This window comes from Anopheles merus, chromosome 2L (assembly GCF_017562075.2).
Source record: "Anopheles merus strain MAF chromosome 2L, AmerM5.1, whole genome shotgun sequence".
In the NCBI taxonomy this organism is placed as follows: domain Eukaryota; kingdom Metazoa; phylum Arthropoda; class Insecta; order Diptera; family Culicidae; genus Anopheles; species Anopheles merus.
In genome coordinates this window covers 33,323,548-33,349,855 of record NC_054083.1, presented here as the reverse complement: position 1 = coordinate 33,349,855, position 26,308 = coordinate 33,323,548, and the positions used below count along the sequence as shown (strand labels likewise).

At 50.2% G+C, this 26,308-nt stretch overlaps 1 protein-coding gene across 7 annotated transcripts; it reads left to right on the top strand.

Moving 5' to 3' along the window:
* The first annotated feature begins 370 nt into the window (after nt 1-370).
* Nucleotides 371-26,150, top strand: LOC121593807. 7 transcript variants are annotated; one of them, XM_041916508.1, is made up of 9 exons: nt 371-525; nt 2,807-2,936; nt 18,959-22,190; nt 22,271-22,765; nt 24,013-24,075; nt 24,354-24,635; nt 24,746-24,925; nt 24,996-25,419; nt 25,485-26,150. In XM_041916508.1, the coding sequence occupies exons 3-9, from the start codon at nt 19,086-19,088 to the stop codon at nt 25,487-25,489; spliced, it is 4,554 nt and encodes a 1,517-aa protein (XP_041772442.1). In that variant the 5' UTR covers nt 371-525; nt 2,807-2,936; nt 18,959-19,085; the 3' UTR covers nt 25,490-26,150. The 7 variants fall into 7 exon arrangements, with proteins under 7 accessions (XP_041772442.1, XP_041772437.1, XP_041772438.1 ...); XM_041916503.1 differs by having other exon boundaries at nt 22,271-22,846; XM_041916504.1 differs by having other exon boundaries at nt 2,749-2,936; nt 22,271-22,846.
* Nucleotides 26,151-26,308: the final 158 nt, after the last annotated feature.

Here is a 26,308-nt window from a genome sequence, read left to right as displayed (position 1 = left end):
TTTTTGGCACATTCAGCTTCAGTTTACATCCCGTAAGCTGTTTCTTGTCCTTTTTTGTTCATCTTTTTAATTGTAATGAAATAAGACAAATTTGTTGAAGATTACCCATGCTCTTACGAGGTGAATAAATAAGTATGTTTGTATTGTTATCATTTCATCTCATAATTAAATCAATTTCAAACTGCACGCCTATTCTCGCCATCCATCACCGGCCCATGCCGTATCCTATCTTCAATCCAGCACCGTAAACGCACGCGAAAAAACGAACGCCGCAAACGCACACACGCGCACATTGGCGTACAGTGGTGTTGGTGCAGTGGTGGGATCGGTTCCACACATCTGACAATTACCACAGGCTTTTAATTCGACAGGAACCGACGGTCAAAGCGGACGCGTGCTGTTGACGTCTCCCGTGTCGCTGCGTGCGCCTCTAACGTTGGTCAAAGAAGTGAAAGAGAAGCAAACCGTGTGTGTGTTTGTGTATGTGTGCGCGTATAGCGGATGTTGGAAGTGAGGAAGAAGAAGGTGTGTATAGAAAACCAAGTGACCAGTGATTGTTTCTTCGCCTGAAAGAGTCGTCCACTGTCTACAAATATCATTCTCGTTGGTACCGGTTTTGCACAAGTGTGTTAGCTCACTCACGCACGAGAAGGATTGGTTAAGTGTTGTGTTTTTGTCGTCGGATAGTCAAAAAAATCCAACGATTATGCATACAATCCATCGAAGCTTTTCGCACAAAATGTATAATGTGTGTGTGTGTATGTGTGTGTGTGTGTGCGTGTGCGTCTGTGCGCGCGCGTCACTTTCAGTGTGTGCAGTGTGTTGGAAAGGAACACAGCAGTAAGCTTCTCATTGCTAACTAGTAGCTGAGCATGATGACGATGATGATGATGATGCTTCCCTCGCAACATATCTCACCGACCCGACCTCCTCCTCCTACCCTTACCAGAGGGGGAAATGGGGTTGATTGGGTCGCACCGAAGCCGAGCGTGAAAACTCAGCGCGCCACAGTGTGCGTAAATGGCGGCGGTGTGTGTGTGTGTGTGGTTGGTGTGTGCAGCACCACTTCATCAGAAGGCATCGAGGGCGGGGTGAGGGATATGGAAAAGCAGAAACCAAAAAGCAGTGTTGCTAGAATAAGACGGCACACACCGACTGTTACGCTTTCTAACGCTGCTAGAGAGAGAAAGAAAGCTACCAAATTGTGTGTGCATCTGTGCATGTGTGTGTGTGTCTGTGCGTTTCGATGCTGTGCATGTACTTGTGTGAGACTGTTTGTGCGCGGTTTAATGAGCAGGCGAATGCGGCATTCGCAGCTAAGCTTGTGCGAGATGGAGGAGACGCAAAGGGAAAACGCGCCCCGTGTCGGTAGCGCGCGCGTGTCGTTGTGTTTGTGTATGGCGGATAGCGTGCGTGCGCTTGTGTGAGTGAGCGCGCGCCGTTGTGGGTTTGTTTTTTGTGTTTTATTTTTCCTCAACGCACCCGTCCGCATCGGCAAACGGTGGGGTTTCTCGTTGGCGGAGCTTATCCCACGGGGGTGTGCCGGGTTGCGGGGAAATGTGAGTGTGTGTGTGTGTGTGTGCCTGTGTGTGTGGCGGAGAGCGGGGATAGAGCGCAAATATTTTCCGACCAAATCCAATATGGCGTTCGTATTGTGACAACCAAGATCCTCACCAAGAGGGTGGCAAGGGGGGGGGGGGTCGCGGAGGTCGTAGTGGACAGAAGCTAGGAGAATAGGTTGCGCTGTTTTTTTTTTAACAACTAGGAATCATCCCGTGCGACAGCTGACTAAACCATACGCACACTAATACGCATTGAAACGCGCCTTTCGTCCTGTAAAATGTACTAAAAAGAGAAAGGTGTAGGTGTAATTGCAAACAATATAAACAGTCATCCACAAGCAAGCACGCCTGTTCGACGGTGCCAATACGAACGCTGTGCCGCGACACCGCAGCTTTGAAAACAAATGAAACCTTGTGTGCGTTTGACCGGCTGCTTTTAGCCGTGCGAGATTGAGTTGACAGCACACGCAGCGACGGTGTCCGTGTGCGTTCGTATCGGTGTGCACTGCTGGCAAAAATCAGCCACCAGTGTGTGTGTGAGAGAGAGAGAAAAGGAGCGAGCTTTCTATCTCGAAGAAACGACCCTTCAAACCGGGTGAGAGTGGGACAACACAAACAGACAGCAACAGTAGTAGGCGCGCATATGATTTGTTTACGGGCCGCGCGCGATATCTTCACTCAACGCGAAGAACAGCGCTCCTCTGTGTGCGTGTGTACTGTGTTCGGGCGTTGGTGTGCGTGTACAGTCGCGCGTGGCAGTGTAAGCTGTAAATGTGAGCCAACAGAACCACACGCCAAGCGAGCATATTCATTCATTGGTTCACCTTTCCCACTTACACGCTTGCCGGCACACATATTGCCATCGCTCTCGCGCGCGCTCTCTTTCTCTCGCTCCCTTCTAACTGCACAACGACCCCTTTCCCGTTGTGAGGAGTGTGCCCATCCTTCCGCCAAACCACATTTGCCCCTGTATATATCGAATGACGTTTCTTCGAGCAAATCGTGTACCGCCCGCCGCTGACTCTGGGCAGAGAGGAGTGAGCAAAGAATGATACACAGAGTCAGCTGAGGTTGATGATGAGCTTCCCAAAGGGCCCGTCCAAAATGCGGTTTACCAAACCCACAACAACACTTTTCAAACAGTTGCCGAATTTCATCGATTTGTTTGTCCATCCGCACCATTCAGGAAAGTGCATTAATTTATTATGAATTGCTTCTTTTATTATCTTTTTACACGTGCATAGTGGCGTTTTGAAGCAGCAGTGTTTATGAAAGCATTCAGTAGTGTACGCAACACTTTCTGCACAGCTCCGGAAATTGAACTTTAATTGGCGAATATTCATTGAATAGTACAAGCAGTTAGAAAAAAATCAAGTAAGTATGTTGGAACATAGCGTAAGATTTAATTATTGATTGTTTTCTCAGGCTTATCAGACATTACGAACTTATCACCAATCTTTGTGGGTCGTCTTTTGCCTGTTTGACATTCAAAAGATATGTAAAAAAATTACAAAAATGGAAGAACTCTTCGCATGTGATTGCTTGAATGAATTGTTTTTCTATCATTTAAAAAGCAGTTCACCATTCTAGTCCACTGGATATGACCTCTGGCGTATCCTCGTCCAGCAGGAATGTTATCATTTCGGTGCGCAAGCAATGACGCCTCAAATATTCCTCCACGCCGGCTCCAGTTAGATCGGCCGAAGCTCATAATTGAATTGGATGAAATCAAAATCATCACTGATCAAGATCATCACTGAGGCAGTATTATTTGCGTTTATCTTAGCTAATGCATGCTGACATTAAAATCTCAGTACTAAGTTTAAACAAAGGAATCAAAGGAAGGAATTTCCTATATACTTCTCTTTGTGATCTCATGAGCTTGCTAATCCTAAACGTAATCTTTATCTGCACGAGTTGGGATCAATCATTCCTTAGTGGTTTGAAGATGCAATGTAATGCTACTAAAGCCATAAGGAAACTTTTTATTTCAGTTATCCTTTCAAATGGATGATTGATCATTGCAATTGCCCTCAGTTGGTAGCGATTTAAAGAGCAAACTGAAACGCATCTTTGGAGTTTAACTACAAATTTGCAACTGTTCTCCGAAGGGTTCAATTCAAACTGCAGATTGTACCCAATATTTCTATGACTCACCCAGCATCTTCTGCTCGCAAGAAAGCTTAGGCACAAGGCACTGATGCACTTACAGGAGACATCTTACATCCAACTTTTGTTCCCCATCCCTGTTGTCTGATGCTCCTTGTGGTCAAATCTTAAGATTTACATTCGATCCAGAGACTCACACACACACACACTTCTTGGGAAGAATATTTTTGATGGTAAAAAAGGCTCCCCGAATTATACCTTCATTTTGCCGCTCCCTTGAAAGGCCTCCACTCGCCACCAATCCGCCGCCCCCTCAATAATCACACAATGACATTCACATCGCACCCGCACCAGTTCTGCCTCACCCCCTTCACACCCTTCCTTCATCCACTTCCTTTGGAGTGGGGGGAGTTCATCATCGACCGTGCGGGTTCCCCGCTTGTTTCTCGCTCCCGCCGATTCCCCACTGGCTCCATTCCTTCGTCCACCTGGCATGGTGTGTATGTGTGTGTGCGATCATTGCTACGTCATCTTCTCTCGCTCTTTCTATTGGTCTTCCCTCCGCTTCCCCGCCTGTCCTTCCCCACACGTTCGCTATCACTCCACATACCGCGCCTCGCCCTATCACTCCTTCCCCGTTCCGTCTCGCCCTGCCTGCCTCCTACTTTGCGTTTAGTACCCTGAGTTCGTTGTTTTCTTCGTCTTTCGGTGACGTTCGGTTAGCGCGTGTTCACAGCAACGAATGGCCCGCGCACACACACACACACACATACATACACAGAGGCGCACACGAGCGCACGCACGCAGGGGGTACTGCGCACACACCAGCGCAGACGGCAGCTCGTGTTTTCTAACCGTCTAACGGGCTTGCGGACGCAACGGAGGGAAGAAGCAAACGAAAAAAAAAAACAAAAAACAAAAAAGAACGTTGGTGTGTAGTCGTCGTGTTGCCCCCTTTCGCCGTCTTCTTGTACGCCCCTGTCTGTGGGTTAATGGAAGCTTGCAGGGCAGGGTAGAAGGGCAGGGCAGTAGGGTGGGTCGGTTAGCCTAGGCATGCTTTCAATAGACCAGCGCAATGGTAGCATAAGCAACGAGAGGAGGGGGAGGTGGTAGAGAATCAAAATTACACACATTTGCACACACACACATACAGAGGCGCGCACACATACGAGGGTCGCAAACTTAGCTTTTTCGTAGAACACACACACACACACACACACACACACACACACACACACACACACACACACACACACACACACACACACACACACACACCCTTATTCTTTTCATTTATGTTTTACTTCTTCACTTTCTAGTACATTACATTGACCGTCTAGTTGACATTAGATTAGTGTTTGTGTGTTTCGTGCACCAAAAAAAATCGTACCTCCTTTTAGCCCATTTTCTTTCCGGTGGAGGCCACAGCAAACGGAATGGAAATTTCCCAGCGAGACACAAATCCCGGTTGCTCCAAAATTGACGCCCTGTTTTGTCCCATCGGACAGTAGTGGGGAAGGTAGTGGTGGAAGAGTGGAATATGACTCGACCACATTGTTGACGTGGGGGGCGGTTAGGCTCTTCCCTGAGCACGAGAAAATCCCCAGCAAAAGAAAATCGATCAATTGATCCTTCTTGTATGCTGTCAAAATTCCCCCTTTGGGCTTCACAGAATGAGAGTATGCTGCAAGCATAGCATAGCATACTCCTGAACCTGGATCGTCATATTACGTCCTTTCAGAATATGTGTTTGCGCGCTTTTGGGCTTATTTTGTAACTCTTTTCCGAAGAGAGCAACTGCTGCTGCCTCTCTAAGCAGGCGACAGACGACGAAGTGGCAGCGACGCAGCCATGGCAGGCGTGTGGTTGCGGGGTGGCGTGCGTTTATACCCCAGCATTGGGATGCCGACAGCTTTAATTAGCCATCGGCTGTGGCAGGTCGGGGTGGAAGAGGAGGAGCGTGGTCTTTGATGCTCCTTATAAATCCCTTCTGTATCGCTCGTTTATCGGCACTAAACCAGCCAGTGTAAACAGTGTGAGATAGAGAGAGAAAAAGCGAGAGAATGAGCGGATTTGGTGGCCTATCGTCAGCTGTGCGATACATTGGGGGAGTCCCATCCGTCCTGTTATGTTTATCTCGCGAGTTTTCCGTCCGCTAATTTTCCGCCCAATGAATGAAACGCTTAAAATGGTGCGCGAATTTTCGATGCTGCTACAGCGTTTGGGAGACAGAGTGAGATAGTTGAACACAATACACAACCATGACCTTCCCACACTGCTGCACACGAAAGGAGTGCAATACCCTCCTCCGTCCCCTTTTGCTCGGACGTCCGGCCATATATTATATTACCTAACGCGTGTGACAATTGGGTTGTTCAAATTTTCTATTGCGTGTATGTGTGTTGTTAGGCGAAAATTCCCAGCGTCCGTTGCAATTTCATCCTTTGTCTATCACACACACACACCCTGCTTCTCCTCTTTCTCTTTATCCTTTGAAGAAAACCTCCCCCCAAACCACCACCACCCTCTCATCCCACTAAGCTGCTACTTTTTCCAAAAATCTCGGACAACGCAGCCTCTCCACTTTCAGCAACTGCTCCCTCCTCGCATCCTTCGCCCGACTCCTTCACCCCATCCCCCCTTCATCTCCAAGATCCTCTTTGGAACCATCTTTGTCCCCCATCCCCCCAACACCCGCCCAACGCTCTCCTATTGCTTTCTCCCCTTGCTCCTCCTCTCTCCTTGCCACCGCGTGCAGAACGACTCCTCTCAAAAGCACCGCTCGTGTGTTGCCCGCCCCAGCCCGCCCCACCCAACCGTTTTCTTCCCGTCCCGGCTCTTCACTTTCCCTTCCTCCCGTTTCTAACCCCTCGCCGTTGCTGCTGCTTCTTCTTGGCACGCACCGCGCGCGCCATTTTCTGTGCACACGATTCCCGTCCGCCCGCCCGCCTGCGCCCACTTTCCTTGCACGATCAGCCCACCGCCGACGCCCAACGTTCCCTTCCCCCTGTCGCACAGTCGTCCAGTGCCTACTACTACACCCTTTTCCCCCATTACCCTTCTCCCCCCGCTTCCCCGTGTACTGTTCGTTGCGGTCTCCATGACAGTATCCCGAAAAAAACCCTCTAAAAGCAAACTCTCTCTCCCTCTCTCTCTGTCTCTCTCTGTCTCGCTCGCTCGTTCTTTCTTCGTGCCGTTTGCCGCCGTCCCTTTGCTCTCCTCCCCCTCGTCCACGAAAGGGGTCCACCGGCCCGCTCCAATGTTGTGTGAGGTCTATTTTTTTGCTTCTTTGTACTTCTTTCTCTTCCTCCCGTGGCTTCCACTTCCCTTGCCCACCCTTTCCCGGTATGTTTCGATTTTCCTCTCACACCGCAGTTTGTTCGACCCTCTCGCTTTCGCACTCGCCCGATCAATTGTCACGCTCTCTCCCTCTCTCTCTCTCTCTCGCTCGCTCACTCTCACTCACTGCCACGCTCACCGGGCTGGAATCTCTCGCATCCGCGCTCTCTCTCTCTCCCTCTCTCTCTCTGGCTCACAAGCGCGGACCGGGTTTACACCACGCGTTGCGTTGTTTCCCTATCTGTTTTTCGGTATACCTTCGTCGTCGTTCTCTTGTTTCATCTCCCCCTTCCGCCCTCCGCTCCTTCTCCTTCTCCTCTAACCTCACTATCGTGTCCCTTCTTCCCTTGCACACACCACCGTGCGCACACACACACACATATAATTCGCATCTACCTCTGGCGCGCACTCTCCGCCCCCCTCCCTCCCTCTCTTCATGACTACAACCCCGCGCGCGTCACACGAACGCGCGCGCGGTTTCTTCTCAGCCGCCAGCCAGCCAGCTAGCTAGCCGGGGCCAGCTCGGCTTGGGCTTCCTTTTTATTCGTTGTTGTTGTCCACCGGACCGCTCCTCCTGCACCTTCCCGTTCGACGTCATCCACCCAGTGGCTGCCACAGCTTCCCTTCGCGTAGTTTTTGATCCTCAATTTTTTCGATCCTCCCCGCTCTAACCCAACCTTCCTACCCTCGCCCGGTCATAATGCGTCCATTGATTGTGTGTGTGTGTGTGCACCTCTCTCCTTCCCTTTGTCCCGGTGCACCACGCGCGCCTCTCTTCCGTTTTCGGGGTTTTGGCCGGGGAAGCTTGCACACACACACACACACACACACACACACACACACACACACACACACACACACACACACACACACACACAAATACACACACACACACACACACACACACACACACACACACACACACCTATATTGCTATCTTCACAGATTTTAGCGTGTAAAATACAATTTCCATGTGCACATTTATTTAGCACACGTACAGCGTGGCACACATACACCTGCGTGCGGTTCGGGTTGGGCATCATTCGCGGATTGTTATTATTGCTCATTCTGCTGTTGTTGTTCTTTGCGAAATTCGCCTCTTTGGGTTCGTTTTGGAGTAAGAAAAGCCCGCGCAAGTGTATATGTGTGTGTGTATTTTATGGCACGCTTTTGGCCAATCCATCGTTGTAGTTGTGTGTGTGTGTGTGTGTGTGTATCTACAAAGCAGTGTTTTTCTTTTTTGCTCAGAAGAAAACAGACAAAAGAAGGGAACGAATACCGGTCGAGAAGATTGCAAAGGGAAAGGCACGAAAGTGTCACAGGTTTTTTTATTATAAACGACCGTGCAGAATCGAAGGGATTGAGGGAACTAAGCTAGCACAAAAAGAGCCGAAGCATCCAACAATCAAATAATCTAAAATAAATGAAATGGGAAGAAAGTTAAAAAAACCACTTGAAAATGACGAAAGCATTGAGAAAGATCGTCCTTTAATGGGTGTGTTCTGTTCTCTGCGGGACTTTTGCTCCAAACATTCCAAAATCGGATGAGTTGATGATGGAGGAAATATGGGGGGTATTCCCTTCCATTCCATGTGATCCATTACATCATAATGATAACACGAGAGATCGTAAATGATGGCGGAATGAAGGAGGACAACACAACCGCAGCAAGCAGTAGGCATCGACTGCTCAAGCGCCATCTCCCCATTCGATAGCGCCCCCTGGTGGAAGTGCTGAAACTTTCATCGGCTTCGTTTATACCGCCGCTCGGGGTGCTCTACTAAAGCACATGCCACAGGGGAGGATACGGGGGTTGGCGGTGGAAGGAAATATGATGCCAAAATGACAACTTTTATAAAATTATATTTCATCTCTTAAACATGATTTAGAACTGTCCCGCAAGCACCCTTTCCCCCCTCGATAAACCCTCCCCCTTACCCCACAAACACACGAGGCAATCAAACAACGTGCGGCGTAAGGGGAAGGGAGGGGGAGGGTGTTGGGGTCGGTGGAACTCTTGTTTCGTTGTGCCCTCCCCACGCGTCACCCGTTCCCACTCGCACACAATGAAACGAGCAGCGAGCAACCACCACCATGCATCCCCCCCCCCTTTCTTCCAACCGCTCATACCGCCGCCACATCGAGTGTTTGCGTGTTGCGTCACCACTACTACCACCACTACCTACCCCGGGGGTAGACGAGAGGGGTGGCCGCAGCAGCAGCATGGTCGGTGTGTGCAATGTTGGCGGCCATATTGGTTTGCGTTTTTGTTGTTGTTGTTGTTGTTGTTGCTCCTCCTGTTAGAAACGGGCTACGCACAACCGACACACACACACACACACACACACACACACACACACACACACACACACACACACACACACACACACACACACACACACACACACACACACACTGGCCGGTTTTCTAATGCTGTTTTGTTTTTTTTTGTTTAAGAAAGAATAAGCAAAGGAAGAGGTCTTGAAAACAAAAATAACACAAATAATACACTAAGAAGGATCTGGTATTGGCATCGAAGCGACGAGGGGAAGCCTTTGAATATGTTTCAAGTTTAAATTTACAGCTGAAGACATAAGACGATGCCTTAAACTGTACATCATCGAACTGTCACATTAGAAAGATCGGTACACAAAGGTCTCGATGTGGACTACTTTGACCTCCCCCGTAAAAGAGTTCAATCCATTTACAGGGGTTTCCTAGTCAATGAACGGTGCAATGAAATAAAATAATTTTAAAAATATTTTGAATATTGTTGTGATAGATCGTTGAAGCGTTGAAAACCATGCTAAACAAATTAAAACATGTTACAGGGTTTTCCATTTCACTTTACAATGTGCACATCACAATTTACCTCCTCCAAGATGTATTTCAACAGTTGTCAAATGGTGGATTTGCATCATAATTAAATTTCAGTTCTTCCACATGATTTTCATCACATCACAAAGAACTGTCAAACTCAATCCAGCATGATACATGTTGAAAATCATGTGGAAAAACTGAAACATTATTATGATACAAATACCATTTCCATTTCACTTACAATGTGCACATCACAATTTACCTCCTCCAAGATGTATTTCAACAGTTGTCAAATGATGGATTGGCATCATAATGAAATTTCAGTTCTTCCACATGATTTTCATCACATCACAAAAAACTGTCAAACTCAATCCAGCTTGAGACATGCTGAAAATCATCTGGAAGAACTGAAACATTATTATGATGCAAATACAACATTTAACAGCTGTTGAAAAACACCTTGAAGGTAGTGAACAATAATGTGCACATTCGAAAGTGATATGGAAAGTGACCCTGTATCATGGAAATGAAATAACAGATTGATGTGGTTTAAAACATCTTCAACGCGGTGAATTACAACGGTTGCATTAGAAATTGGCTTGGAAAACCTTGTAAAGGAATCTTGAAGTCGTCTTAGCGCTGAAGACAAGCCAAGGTTCTTTACCTTCGTTAAGGACCGGCATCGATCACAGTAGTTTCAAATTAACCGATTTCGTGACTCGGTTTAATTGACCGATGGGCCCGATAATCGGGGAAAGCTTGGCGTATTTTCCGTTTTGCTCCACGTTGTCACGATAGACAACAACAAGTGCCAAACAACAAGATCAGGTGCCACACGCTGCAAGGTGTTAATCAACACTGACAAAATCATCAATTGCAATTATTGCACCGTATGCGTTAGGACGCTCTTTGTCTCTCTATCTCTTTCTCTCTCTCTCTCTCCTATCTCTTTGTTCGTTCTGATCAAGGGACGGAAACCCAGAGGCGACTGGTGTGTGTGTGGTGGGTTGGCAAGTGTGATTGCAGAGCGCTTCTCCTCCTCAGCTCACTTCCCAACCGTTAAAACCCCCAGAAAGTCAGTCGGTGGAAAGAAACGTAAGACACCGAGGGGGGAAATAGGGGAGAGCGAGAAGTGGTTGGTTTGGTGGAAAATAGGGTTAGTATACTGTTATACCTACTTGTAACTAGCCTCCGTTTTTTGCGCCACCCTCCGCTATCCCCCTCATGTGTGCTTACTGTGCGCATTTACGTCGAATGTTTAATGCAGCACATACATGCGTGTGTGCGTGTGTTTGTGCGTGTCCCGGTAAGGGTGGTAGTAATTTTCCGAACCACCATCACTACCACCATGAAACCATCACAAGCGCAGTTTCTTAGCAAAAGAGCGGACCCCCGCCAAAGGTACGAAGGGACTCGTCGTGCAGCGGCAGGTAGTGGTGCTGACGGTGATGAGGTGAGGTGATATGTGGTTACAAGAGAGCTTCCTTTCCCCCCTCCCGCCACCCACTTCTTACCTTAGTGTGCTGCAGTAGAAGAATCGTGAGGTCGGAAAAATCATATAATTAATGATGAAAGTGGAAACGTATATAACTCCTCTCTCTTTCTCTCTCTCTCTCTTTCTCTCTCCGTGGTTTGGGATGGAGGGAATTTATTATTCGTGAATGGCACACACAAGCCCCCACACACGTACAGGTTGCTACACACAAATACACCGCAGAATGATGATGATGGTGTATATGTGTGTGTGTGCCAATTTTCCCGCTGTACAATTAAAATTAAATTGCATTAAAGCTTCGCCCGTGCGTTGGTAGTGTCAGCTTTTGCCGCATGTCGAACGGCTCCCGAACGGGCACACTAGCGCAGATAATCTATCCGGAGCAGGAAACACGTGACTCTGAATCTGCGAAATAACTGGAGCAGATGTTGAACCTTGAAGCTAAACCGCCTGATGTTTCAGGAACAGATCCTGCCATATACTGTCCAGCCATTAACACTCTTAGAGGATTTCATTTACGGAACCTTTAGAATCGGTCTGAGATAATCGATGCAATGTGAGCACATCGCTTAGATAAGACTTTGCAAATAACTTCCCAGTGTTGCCTTAAAACACCAGGAAAAGGATGTTTAATTGGGGGAATGAATGGCTTTAAGACTATCTTCTTCTCCTTCTTCTTCTTTGGCACAACAACCGTTGTCGGTCAAGGCCTGCCAGTACCCACTAGTGAAGTGAGCTTGGCTTTCAGTGACTTATGGTTACCATAGCAGGATAGTCAGTCCTACGTATGGGGGCACGGTCAATTCGGGACTTGAACCCATGATGGACATGTTGTTACGTCGTACGAGTTGACGACTGTACCACCAGAGACGGGCTCTTTAAGACTATCTAGTCACTAGATAATGTCAAGATGATGTGACACATTGGAGTACTATCCCATCAGCAATTTTCCTAAAATTGGGCGAAAGATTAGTTCTACATTCTCCACAATCAGAGGAACTATTCAGAAGAAATCCAGATGCACAAGATGTACGAGATATCGGTATTGGGTTCCTGTTCTGGGACATCTGGTGCGATGCAAAATACGAATAGACCACCCAACACTCGTCCAAAACTCTTGATTGCTTGCAGCAAGAGACGAGAGATTAGAAAGGATCAGGACAACCCGCTGAAAATGGAGGCCCTTGGTTGCAAACGATTGCAAACTGCCTAATGTTTCCCTTGAGGATTTCGTCCGCACAACCCCCCACAATCGAGGGATCTCGATGGTTTTACAGTGTATGTTGGGAAATATTCGCTCTTTAAGCCTCTCTGGCCCTTTTCTTTTGCTCGTCTGCTTCTTCGTGCATATTATCGAACAAGAAACAAATACGCGTCTGCTATATGAAATTCGATACTTTCCCCCTTTTTGCTTGGGTCGTCTTGTGCACGGTGGTGAATTCTATCCTTCTCTATCCCTGTTTTTGGATGCTCTCGTCCTTCCCATACACGTTACTTGCCGGCCCCGGGCATCGTACTGAAATTAAATTACCAAATAAGAAACTCGATCGATTTATCATCGAAGAATATCCTTCCCCGTGCTCTGCTACCCTCCATTAAGAATCCCTTCGACCCGCCATGGCCATGAACAACACGCCAGCTTCTTCATCTTCGATCCCTGAAAACCCCGATCGTGCGAAGATGTGTGAGCTTTTTTTATGGGGTTGTGAAGAATCTCACGAAATCACACGCCGGTCCGATTAGCGGAGGCATGCCCTCCCTTAGTTCACGGAATTCACGGTTTGAGAAGGGGAGGGGGGGTGATAGATACTGACCCACGAGAGAGGGATAAGAGGTGCGGTAGGGCGTACCGCAACCAACACCAACACTGGTGCAAACGATCCCATTTACAGACGCGCACAAACACAGACACACATAGCAACAATTCCCAACGTTTCAAAATCAATTCAGCAAAACCCACCCCACCCCCCACACTTCCATCAAATGTCCACACTGAAAATTGAAGGGAAAAGAGAGGGTGAACGGGGACGTTGGTGGATGGTGGGGGGAGGGAAGGTAGGAAGGGAGGAAGGGGGGTCCATTCATCCTCTCAGCCGTCCGCCACCATTCCTAGCCCGCTTCGTGTTGCTGGCCAGTCGCCCGGTCCGTGAGGGCCTGAGGTCCGTGCACACTAACATCCCCGCAGCCTCTGCACTTCCACCACCCATCCCCCCCCCCCTCCACCCCGTGGGTTGTGTATGTGTGCTTCATCAACATTTTACTTCTTCGCTTAATCTCTCTCTCTCTCTCCGCTACTCTCCCGCTCTCCCTCGCTCGTAGCACTAATTCTCTCACTCTCTCGATAACAGACTGGCTCACACACACACACACACACACACACACACACACACACACACACACACACACACACACACACACACTCCGCCACCGTCATCGTTGTCCCTTCCTTCCCTCCTGGTCGTGTCACTCCGGTGTGTGACTTGGTACTTCTATGCTTCTAGTTCCTGCGCCATCGTCTTCGTTTGTTCCTTCGCCTTCCTCCCCCCTCAAGCCCTCTTTCCTCCCTTATCACCCCCCGTGCCTGTTTACAGTCCATGGAGCATTTATGGTAGATTCTCCACAAAAACAAGGCCCAGTATGTCTCATGGCTGGGTTGTTCTGTGTATGTGTGTGTGTGTTGCTCTTTTTGTGTTTTTTTCGGGGGGCCGGTAGAGTTGGTTATGCCATTATGCCTGTAGAGGCGCGGGGTGGCGTAGTCATCATCCACATGCAAGAGGAGGAAGCGGCGAGAAAGGTAGTGTGACGCGCACACGGAATGACGTATTCGTGTGCGCATGTGTTTGTGGGTGTGCGTGTGTGTGTGTGTGTGGATGTCGAGACCGAAATCCCTCGAACCTCATGGACAGGAAGGGAAGAAGAGAAGCGAGCGGAGGAAACACACACACACAGCAAGCTTTGGCTCTGTGTGTCTGTGTCTGTGTGTGTGTGTGTGTGTGTGTGTGTGTGTGTGTTAGACGCGTGTGTGGGATGATGCTTTTCGGAAGGTTTTTCGAAATTTCCAGAACCTAGATCCTTGGGAAAAGCTGAGGGAAAATTGGAAGCGAAGGACTTGTTATATCTCTCAAAAAAAAAAAACACACACACACACACCGGCACCACGGTGACCTTCGGAAAGATTTCCAGGAACCGGGCTACCACTTGCCAATGAAAACTACACTACAGGATAGATGGAAAAAGATGTAACTTTTCCATCGGATTGAGTTACCGCACTAATAATGAATTCCAATGAAAACTAGACATTCCGATTCCAAGAATAACACGATCGCAACGAGCTCTGCTGGTTTTTGCAGTAGGTTATTGACCCATTTAAGGGAAAGGTGAAGTTAAAAGTAAACGTTTATCATTTTACCACAAGCTGAGTAAATAAAAGGGCAACATATCCCTCTTCAGTTTGTCATCTTCGAGCCAGACGAGCGCTGCCGGCAAAAGGAAAGCATTTGAACCCATGGCCCTCGGGGGGAACAACACAGACGCATTCCAGCTGTAGGGTGATCTTGCCTCAGTGTGTAGTCCTTTAACCATCCGCTTACTGTTAAAAATCATCTTTCTTTGATGTTTTAATGGTGGAAGCGACGTTATCTCATGCTCTGCAGAACACAGAAACACATGTGCACAGAGGGCTCTGCACTGTGTAGTCTTGCCCAAAAATACAATATTAATATTACACTAAAACAAGTACACACACACACACATACCCATACACATCTAAAGCCCTTGCCAAGAAGCAAACCGCCTCGTGTAGACATTTCGAAAGAGACTTCACAAAATGGCGGCGTACGATTTTTCCGACCACACTGAAGAGCAGAAAGGCAGCGGGAGGAAGGAGGAAGAGGTCTCGAGTAAAGGTGGCCTACATCTTCCTTCTCCTGCCCCCCCCCCCGCACACTCGCTCGAATGATTATTGCCCTCTCTTTCTCACTCGTACAGTACTACCGGGTACGGTTTCTTCGCTCCGTTATTAATCAAGTTGAAGATCTAACAAGCGTCGATGTGGGGGGGAGGCGATGCGTTTTCCACCAAAAGAAAGCCTTAACACATCTACCTCTAATGCAATCGAAGAAGGCCACACCGCCACCATCTGCCATTGATTTCCGGGTGATGGTGGTGCCTGTGTGTGTGAGCTATAGCTGCATTGCTGGCAGAATTGCAGAAAGGATTGGATGATGGTGTGGCATTGAAATCCCTTTCTTTGCTGGACCCGTTGTCATGCATCCCTGGTGGAGTATGAATTTTGCAGAATTCTTAATTCTACAAAACTTTTCACCCAATGGCGCGTGCCTATTCTCTTGATCGCGCACTCGCCTGCAGTTTGCATGATGTCCCTTTTGGTCATCGAATCTTCCTGGATTGTTGAGTGGAAAACAGCGAGAGCAAAAAGATCTCCCAATAAAACAATGGTAGGCGGCGGAGATGCGGAGTTGCTGAGGAAAAACGGGAAATATTTCCATCGTTGTTGTCTCCTCCTCCGTCCCTGTTGCGTTGTACCCTTGAAACCTCTCTAGTGGATCTTTTCCGAATGTTAGGTCGTGGAGGAGGAGAAGAGACCGGGAGAAGGCAGAAGGGAAGAGAGACGTTAAATCGGCATCGTGTGCTATTGGTATCTGTGTGTGTGTGTGAGTGCGTGTGTGTGTTCCGTTGTTAGGGTGAAGGTTGTCAAGGGAAGGTAAGTTTGGTGATGGTTGTGAGGGGGTGACGTTGTTGCTAAGAGATATCTCCTTGGTGGTGTAGTATGGGCTGCTGGCTGCTGCTGCCTTTTTGCTGGGACACAACCCGGATTTGCAAAGAAGTGGAAAGCAGCAGAGTGACGCTGCCTGCGGAGAGGGGGAAGCGTATGCATAGAAGAAGAAAAGGCTACCGGTGGCGCCATCTGGTGACCGTTCGGTAGTACCTCGGGTCATACACACACACCGAGTATGCGAGATAGCGCTCGTGGGATAGGCCGGCAGCGAGAGCGGGATGGAAAGACCGATTGGATTGTGGCGCGCGGGTCTTTTCTGGTGGGCCACGCTGGCCCCGTTCTTCGTGTTTGTGTGTGTGTGTGCGTGTGTTGAGCCCCTTTGTGTGTGTGTATGACGCTGTCAATTTCCACCGTGCGGTGCCCGAATGTTCCGATATGCTTTTACTTGGACCAACCCCCTTTTCTTCGTCGCTTGCTGCTGCTACCATTGTTGCCGACCACGAATCGTTACTCACCGATGGAACTGGTTCTTGTCAAAGATCTTCAAGGACGAATCGGTTCGAACAAATATCCGGAGCAATCCTAATCTCTTGACACACACACGCACACAGTCAGAAGAAGATCTCTGCAAATGCCGGCATCAAACATGAAATTGGTTGCTTTGTTCCAATTGGCTTTTTTTGCATGGCAGTTGCATCGATTTAAACGACTTTCTTCATCGCTGAGATCGTTGGACAAAGACACCATTGATCCGCGTAGGTCTAGGTCTCTAAACGGTACAGATAGAATCGGCAATGAATCAAAGTGCAATCAGGCAGGATCTGGCCACCATCATCCTTAAATATGATGGTTTTAGGTGGCCATAAGCATCACACAGGTAAACAAGACACAGCGGACGCGGGACGACGCTGCGTAGAGTTTGCAAAAATTATTTTGACGCTAGTCCGTGTCCACCATTTTGTGTGTGTGTGTGCACGCTTCGGGATCTTCCTCACCGTTCGTAGGTCCCTGCCAAAAGGGGGTGTGTGGTGTGTAACGAAGGTAGGAGAAGAAGGGTGCTGTGTAAGCGAACGATAGACACGGACAGAAAATGGCGCAAATGCGACGAATGCGTTAGAGCGCGAGAGAGATAGAGAGAGAGAGCGAGAGAGTGGGCAAGAAGCAGCCAGCAGAAGAAGGGAACACGAGGTGCGGCGGCAGCAGTGGTGCGCACAGGCAGGCAGAACCGTAGAGGGGTTTGGCAACGGGGGACGTGCATGAAGAACGGGGTCAGCGGGGAAGAACGTGTACAAGGAGACGACATGCAGCAGCGGCAGCGGCGGTGGCATGGTCTCTGCCCGGGAAGAGAAGCCGGTAGCCGGTAAGGGGACGCGCGCGCGTTGTTGACGGGGAGGGGTTGGATGGTTGGTTGGTGCTTGCGGGGGGAGCGTACATTTTTGAGAGAAAGAGAACGAACCCCGCTGACGCAGCCAGCAACTGCAACAACAGCAGCAACAACAACAGCTCAGTTGTTGAGGCGCAGTAGGCTAGAGCGGGAGAGAGAGCGACAGCGTGCGAGAGAGAACGAGCGAGAGCAGAACCGAATGGGGCGCACGCTAGGGGTAACGAGAGAGAGAATAAGCGTTGAGCAAGAGCATGTAAGGTGGGTGGGAAGGGTGAGGTGTAGAGTGGCGGGTTGATGATAGTCAGCAAAAGGAAGAGGAGGTGGGAAGGTGTGTGGAGGGGCTTTTTTGGATCGCATTGCGCGGGAGGGGAGCGGGTGTGTGTGTGAATGATGGAGAGACGGATGGGAGCAAACTGGGTAGACACGTGGCATGTATCGAAGAGGGGGGGGAAGCGGTCGAGCCGGTGACAAGCGAGGAGGGATGAAGCAGGCAACGCACGGAGAGAACGAACGATCCCCGAAGTGTCTGGGAGGGGGGGGGGGGTCGGTGGTGGTGTGGAGACCCGGGCAGGGATTGAATTTGGTATGTGTGTGTGTCCAGGGGAGTGTTTTTGGAGGCGGACGGGCAGGGCAGGGATGACGTTTTGCAACACCAGAACCATACCAGCCGGGAGGGCGGGCGGCCGGTTTCTGGCGGCGGGTGGATCTGCTTCTGATTGCCTTGCTCGGGGCGGCCAAGGGCGCCAAGGTGTGGTGCAGGGAGAGGAAAGGAACACAGGACACAGGGGTTCCATAGGAGGTCCATATTCTACTATCCTTGCTGGTTTGGCGAGCCTGAATGGACAACGGTACGATGGGGTACGGTAAAGGCGCGGACAGGAAGGTGAAGGAGCAGGAGTTATCGATTAGTTCTCCCCGGTTGGAAGTTGGAGAGGGACACGACACGAGGGGAAGGAGCACGCGCTCGGGGGGAAGGGTGTTGCGGTAAGAAGTTGATGGTAGAGATCATGTGTTTTTTTACACAAGGTTTGTGTGTACGTATTTGAATTTGTATGGGTGTCTCTGTTCGTGTGTGTATGTGTGTGTGAATTTCATTTCCTGTACTCATACAGTTATGGATGGTCTCTCTTCTGTATGTGTGTCGAGATTTGGTGTGCTACTGGGCTCGACAATCGTGTGCTGGCTTTTCCTATTTATCCTCTAGCGCTGCTGGCTGGATTGGAATGGATTGGAATGGCCTTTTCTTCTGGCAAATAATGCAACGGCCGGTCTCAGCCATCGGGTCGATTTTTCGGTTGTCACTATTTTACAGCCCTGGGTCAAGAATATGAGGAAAAGAGAAATAGAAGAGCAAACATTGTAAAAACATGTTGTAAATTAATAGCTTAATATCAAGTCTTATCTACCTTCGCACAGTTCTTACTCAAAGAGAGCTTTCTGAAACACTAAATGAAGCAATTGCAGTACAATTCCTTTCTAATCAAATTTTTCGCTTTGTTTTCTTTTTTTAGATCAATTTCCATCTTATCGTTCCGCTGGCAAAAACCCGCGTCCAAACGGCGGCGTGAAGAGAGATCCTTAGCATAGGGGAGGAGATACCCAAGCGCCGTCACCGTGGCGTCCGACGACGGCGAGGAGATGGGCGAGGTCGGTGCGAATGCAACGGAATCGACTGCACCACCACCACCGGCAGCAGACAGCAACAGCAACAGCAGCAGCACCAGCGAGCCAAAGGAGAATGGGGAAGTGAACGGTACGGCGACGGACAAGACTGCCGTCACCGATAATGCAGCCGTAGCGGAGGAAGACAACGACGACGAGGAGGAGCTCCACGAGGAAGCAGACAAAAATGGCACAAATAGTGAGGCTGCGAACGGTGAAAAGTCAGCAACAGTGCCGCAGGCGAACAGTGATGTAGCTCCACCTGGGGAGGAAAAGTTGCACAACAACGCTGCCGACAGGTTGGGCAAAAAGGAAGCAGCAGAGCCAACAGAGAGCAGTAGTGACGCGACCAATCCAAGTAGTCGGAGTGGCGAAGGTGACGCGAGCGGCAAGACAGAACCGTCAAAGCAGGCGTCGGAAGAGAAGAAGCTGGCCACGAGCAGGGAATCGGACGAGATCGAAACCATGGATGTGGACGAAGAGGAGGAGGACGGTGACGTTGTTGCGGTGGACGCTGAGAACGGCACAGCAAACGGTTCGGCTGGCGGGGATGAAGAACCGCCGATGGTCGCCGCTAAGCAGCAACAGCAGCAGGTGACGGAAGTCGACGACGATGAGCCGATGGAGGTGGACGGTGGTGGTGAGCAGGATGCGGCTGCCACAGCCCCGACCAACGGTCACAAGGAATCGAACGCCGACGAGGATGGTGCGACCGTGCGGTCGGAAAAGCTTACCAGCAGTAAAACTGCAACGGAAAAGGATAAAAGCGAACCACCGACGCATCCAGCATCAAAGCAACCGGCGGATGACGATGCGGAGGAGGAAGAGGAGGATGACGACAAACCGGTCAGTATTAATTCCGACTCCGAGGGTGAGGAATCGCCCCAAAAGCGGGACAGCGGCGAACCGGTGGCAGTGGCGGACAAAGCAACCAAGCCAGCGACCAACAGTAAGCTAATCCTGGTGGACGAGGGCGGTTTGGCGAAGCTGAACGAGGCTGTGCCCGCCGCCGCAGCATCAACCGTTGCCGGGGGAGATGCGAGCGCTGGTAAGAAGAGTGACACTGTACCTAGCAACGGAGTGGTGGTGGATGGAGCGGCAGCGACGGCCACTCGTACCCATAACGGTGACTGTGATGGGGATTTAACGATCCTGAGCGACAAGGAAGACGACTGCGTGGTGATTGAGGACGATGACGGCGAGTCGGACGCTTCCGTGCCGGCCGTCCCCGCGAACAACGCGCGGCGAAGCGGCAGTATACGAGCGACGGGTGGGCGAAACTCGGACGGTGGTGCTGGTGGTGGACCGACGGCACTCATGGCGGGAGCGACAATCAACCCGCTTGCCGCTGCCGCCGCCGCGTTGCAGCAGCAGCAGCTGAACCAGAGCATAGTCTCGTCCATGGATGACGACGACGAGGACGAGGACGACGATGATGATGATATAGAGGAAATCATCGACGATCCGCTGGCGTTGGGAACGCAGGCGACCAACTTGAGCATGGGCGGGCGCGGCTACCAACCGAACGCGCCGGTCAACCTCAAGGGACAGAAATCGCTGCTAATGAACAATGCTGCTGGTGGTGGTGGGGCCGCCGGTGGTAAGGAGCCAACGCTGGTGATAATCGATACCAACACAATGATGAACAATGGCGGTGGCGCGCAACGCGGAGCGACGAATCTGGCCTCTGCCGGGGTGACGTCACCGAACGTGAACAGCAACGCGGCCAATCTGCTCGCGAAGGCAAGCAGCGCCGGCATCCTGGCGAACGCGAGCGCCAGCCCGGGCGCACAGTTTAACTCCCGCAGCCTGCTCAACTCGCCCGGCGTCGTTGGCAACTCGCCAGTGGCCGCCGCCGGTGCTGCAATGCTAAACCAGGGCGGTATGCTGGGCAAGAATGCGGCCGCCGGCTCAGCGCTGGCCCCGGTGACGCCGCTCCTGCCCGCCCTGACCGACGACATGTTCGTGCTGGAGGCGCCGTCCTTTATCGTGCCGTACATCTACGAGAAGCCGCCCGCGGACAATCTGCGCGACATCGTCGACGAGCTGGAGGTCACGATCAAGGAGATGCGCAAGAAGCTCGAAGAGTCCGGGGCGGTCCCGCCCGCCGCCAGCAAGCAGCAGGGCGGCGACAGCGCCGAACAGGGCAAGGAGCAGGACGGTGCGAAGAACGCGGCGACCGCGGCAGCAGCGGCGGCGGCGGCAGCCTCGCTCTACGGCGACAAGGAGTCGGACAAGAGCAAAAACAACAAGAAGCGAAAGCGCAACAACGACGACGACGACGACTGGGACGAGCTGGAAACGTCCACCGACGACGAGGCGTCGGACGAGGAGCAGAAGACGAAGGTGCTGATCAAGGAGGCGAGGGCGGACATCGAGGCGATCAAGGAGCACATCATCTCGCCGTCGGACAAGGACGATCTGACCGGCGTCGGCGGTGGCGGCGGCAGCAGCGGCGGCGCCAACGGGAGCGATCCGAAAAAGTCGGAAAACTACTTCGAAAACCCGCTCGGCAAGTTCTTCATGAACATCGGCATCAATCTGGTGCAGGAGTTCGTGCAGACGGATCTGCTGCGGCAGCAGAAGCGCAAGCGCGACCGGGAGGGCAAACCGTCGCCGAGCACGCAGCTCGCCATCAACTCGCTGATGAAGAATCTCGAGCAGAGCAAGGAGAACAACAAACCGTACAAGTTCGAGATGAAGCGGTGCGAGTACTGCCCGTTCAAGTCGGAGTCGGCGCTGGTGATGGCGCACCACTACGAGACGCCCCACATGCGCAACTTCATCTACAAGTGTAACTTCTGCGCGTACGAGACGCGCCCACCGCACGACATCCTGTACCACATGGAGGCGGTGCACAACATCAAGGGGCGGATGGAGAAGGCGCTGTCCTACCACCACTGCCCGAACTGTCCGTTCGAGGACAACGGGAAGTCGAAGCTGGCCCGCCACGCGGTCGCCTGCGCGAAGAAGTTCCGGCCCGAGCTGAACCTGAACCCGCCGATGGACTGGGAACCGCCGGCAAAGATACCACGCATCAAGCCGAAGCACGGTCTCGTCGGTACGGCAACGGCCTATCAGGTATGTAGGGGAGATGATATGAAGAGTGTTGCGATCTGAAAGAGAAAGAGTAACCGGTTTGTGTTTGCTCCACTTTTCAGGCCATGACCGCACAGCAGCAGAAAAACATTGCCCTTGCCAATCAGCAGCGCCTCAACCAGCAGCAGGTCGCGTCGTCAGCGGTTCACCTGCAGCAGCAGCACCTCAGCCAGCTGCAGCAGCAGCAGCAGCAGCTGGTCGGCCAGCAGCATCTCGGCCTGGCCGGCACGAATGCGGCCGCCGCCACGCTCAACAATGTCGCGCTGGCGAACCTGTCGCCCGCCGCCCAAGCCGTCGCCATACGGGCCCGTGCGGCGGCGGCCGGTCTCGGGGGCGCTGGCAGCGGCGGTGTCGGCGGTCTCGGAGCCGGCGGTGGCGTCGGCGGTGCTGGTGGTGGCCGTGCCCCTGCCATCATCCCGTCGCCCACGGGCATTACGGGGGCCGGCGGCGGGGTGCGAGGGGCCGGTGCCGTGGCGGGCCTGGGCGGTGGCCTGAATGCGACCGCGCTCGCTGCGTCGGCCGCCGCCATCCGGAACACGCTCGCCGGAGCAGGAATGGTAATACCCAATAACCTTCAGCTATCGGCATCGGCATTAGCCGCTGCTGCCGCTGCGGGAGGATTTAGTAAATATCTGCCGGTAAATTGCCATCCCTTTTTTTTCTTTATTTCTTTATTTTCAATTCGATTCGTTTATTTACTTCTAAGAGTTTAATTTCCGTAATTGAGTTCTTTTACAAAGCTCACTAATCTCACATACACACAAAAACTAATCAAGGTTTTTTGGCATTTAGCAGGATAATGTAAACACTGAAGTATATGATATATTGTGTAATTTTTAGACTAAAATATGCCTTTCGTATGGCTGTTGTAAAAAAAAACATTTATTTAATGAAACCCGTATGGTTAAGGGGTCACATTGTAGTTAGGTAGCTTTACTTTACGGGTCGCTTTTTAAGGTGTGACGCGACCATCTTCAAACGATGCAAAAGCTGGTAAAAGTTAGCTGTAGCTTTATTTAAATTTAATTTAACTATATCCTACTTTCTTTAAATACACAATTTCGACACAACCAAAAAGGGGATTGCCTTTTCCGGTGGAGTTTATGTATAGCGGAATTTGGATGCAAGTGTGTCATCTTAAGCATTTCATATTAGAACTCACTAAAACTTGCTAAATAATTTCTCGGTTGATTGTTCCTAAGTTTTTTTTAGAGCTTATTTGGTATGGTTTAAAAACTATAATTTTATGCTCAATTATGATACTAAAACATAAAGCAGTTCAAAACAATGGGAAAAATCGATTAATCTACTTGAAATTTGGTACAGTGTACCTAGACATGAGAACCAAACCACCTGTATACTCAATTGGTCATTTAACTCAAGTTTTAATGGTAAAAAAATGCTTGTGGGCACTCTTGCCCCAAATTCCGCTACATCAAAATACACTCAAACACAGCTAGAATCGAATCGCGTATAGCGTATAGCTGCCGCCGCCTATTATTAAATGCCGCGCTTGTGTGTGTACCTATTGAAACTAATTTTATTCCTTTCTTTTTTCTATTCTTTTTTTTTTCTTTTCCTTTGTGTTTTTCTTTCCCTTCCCCGCCACTCCTTCCCACCCTCTCTATGTGTGTGTGCCTGTGTACGCGCATAAATGTAACCCCGTTTTTGTTTTAATATTCCTTCCTCCTTTCTCCGTCCCTATGCACCTGAACAAATGTTTGTCCACACACTCTAACACAACACTACACACATTCCCCACCACCTCAAAAAAACTATTCCGAATGTACACACATCCCGATAGAAATCAATCAACAACGCCGGACGATCACTTCTAACCAATTCCAATGCGTCCATCACAATTCAGGTTGGTTTCAGTTTCCAATTTCAGTTTGTATCGATTTCTTTTGTTGTTGTTGTTGTTGTTGTTTAGTTTGTTATTTTATTAGTATACTTGTTTACTTTTGCTCTAGTTTCGTTGAATTCTTTATTTGTGTGTTGGCGCTTTCCCCCTTCCAATCGGTTTCAGTAGTGGGGCTTCTCTAAATTCTCCAATGAAATGACTTTTCGCAAACGATTCACTAATATATATTTACTCTTTGTTTTACCTTTTTACACATCGCACTCACAAACACACACAAACAGAATGCGTCCAGTATGAAGGCGACCAAGACGGCCCAGGCGCCGAGCATCTCGATCACGCCCCTGCCGCGCCAGTCCGCCTCGAACAGCAGCAGTGCGGCGGCCAACATGTCCAACATTGCCGGCGCCCTGTCGAAGCTGCAGGCCCAGGGTACGTCCGCGGTCAAGCCCGGGCAAAACCCGAGCGGCGGCAAGATGGCGTTCGTGGTGTGCGAGATCTGCGACGGCTACATCAAGGATCTGGACCAGCTGCGCAACCACATGCAGTGGATACACAAAGTGAAGGTGCGCATTGTGTGTGGGGGTACCTTTGCCCTTTGCTTCGCTGGAGAGCGTGCCATTGCGTTGAGTTATTGACTTTTTTACTCACTGTTCGCTTTTCTGTTTTTTTCTAGATTCACCCGAAGATGATTTACAACCGACCGCCACTGAATTGCCAAAAGTGTCAGTACCGGTTTTTCACCGATCAGGGCCTGGAGCGGCATCTGTTAGGCTCGCACGGCTTGGTGACGAGCTCGATGCAGGAGGCCGCCAACAAGGGCAAGGATGCTGGCCGCTGTCCAGTCTGTGGACGGGTGCGTAAACGTTTTCTCTTCATCATACAAGTGCCGTTCGAGCTAATCTTCTTTCTTCTTCCATCCCCAGGTGTACCAGTGGAAGCTGCTTAATCACGTGTCCCGCGATCACAACATGACCCTGAAACCTGCCCATCTCTCGTACAAATGTACCGTCTGCACGGCCACGTTCGGCATGTACAAGCAGTTCGAAAGCCACGTCTACTCCGCGCACAGTACGGTCGCGAAAAAGACGGGCGAAGGCAAGGGCAGCAAGGGTGGCGGTGGCAGCGGCGGCGGTGGTGGCTTGGGACAGCAGCAGACCTCATCCGGCATGGGTGGCAGTGGTGGATCTTCATCTTCGGGCGGCGCCGGCGGACTGAGGAATCCGTTCGTGGGCGGTGGCGATTCGCTGCTGAAGCCGCTCAAGATTAACGACGAAATCACGATCATCCCGCAGCCGACCTCCAACAGCAAGATGGCGAAAACGATCGAGCTGGAAAGTCACGTCATAGGTGAGGGATGAAATAGGGCAGTGTTTTGCAAAGAATCCATTTTAACCGAATTCTCTTCTTTGTAGATTAAACATGACGATAAAAATATAAGGTGAGCGTCCCTTTCAGAGCCACACACACACACACACTACGACTGCCGAGGATTTGGACGTTGGAGGCCACGTGTAGATGATGAACCGGTGGTCGACAGACAGAGCGACAGAGCGACAGAGGACATTCAGGGAGGGAAAATGAAATTCCTTCTAATCTTATCCTTTGATACTCCCCATTACCAACGGCCGCCACTACTTTGTTTGTGGTTTCCAATGTATAATCCATTGCCATCGCCAACATCCAGTCCCACACACGTTCACATCATGGATAACGGGATTGTACGGGATTTGGGGGTGTGGCGGTGGTGGCGTGGAAACACTGGTGTGTAAGCATCGCACCTTCGGCGTTAATTGTGCAACTCCGGGGGTTGCGAACCGGTATGAAAAAGCGGAATTTTACAGTCCATTATTTTCTTTCTACTACATACACAGTTTCATTTAGGTAATTTAAAAATAAAGTAATATTAAAGCAGCAGAAGCAGGATCAGAGAGTGCAGAAGAGAGTGCAGAGAGAGAGAGAGGAATTGGGGCTAGAGGCGACTATGCGCGCGTTGTAAAGAAAGGGAAGAAGCAAAGCAGGAAAAAAGAAAACCTATGTAACAAATTCGAAATTAAATCATGTATAGAGTTAATAACCAACAGCAAATGGATTGTTTTTTTTTATCGTCTTCGTCTCCCGTTTTTCCCCTTTTCTTTTTTATAAATATTTGAACTTTCGCGTTTTTGTTCTCGGGAGGACAAGTCTTTGGACGTCTTCGATGCTCTATGCGCTTGTTTATTAGCTTATTTGTAATTTA

Excerpts from the sequence above, each read along its gene's own strand:
- LOC121593807 (XM_041916505.1), top strand. The coding sequence starts at position 19,086 with ATGGGCGAGGTCGGTGCGAATGCAACGGAATCGACTGCACCACCACCA. Across the intron at positions 22,847-24,012 it reads GATTTAGTAAATATCTGCCG|AAATCAATCAACAACGCCGG; the intron begins GTAAATTGCCAT and ends ACATCCCGATAG. Across the intron at positions 24,926-24,995 it reads GCTGTCCAGTCTGTGGACGG|GTGTACCAGTGGAAGCTGCT; the intron begins GTGCGTAAACGT and ends TTCCATCCCCAG.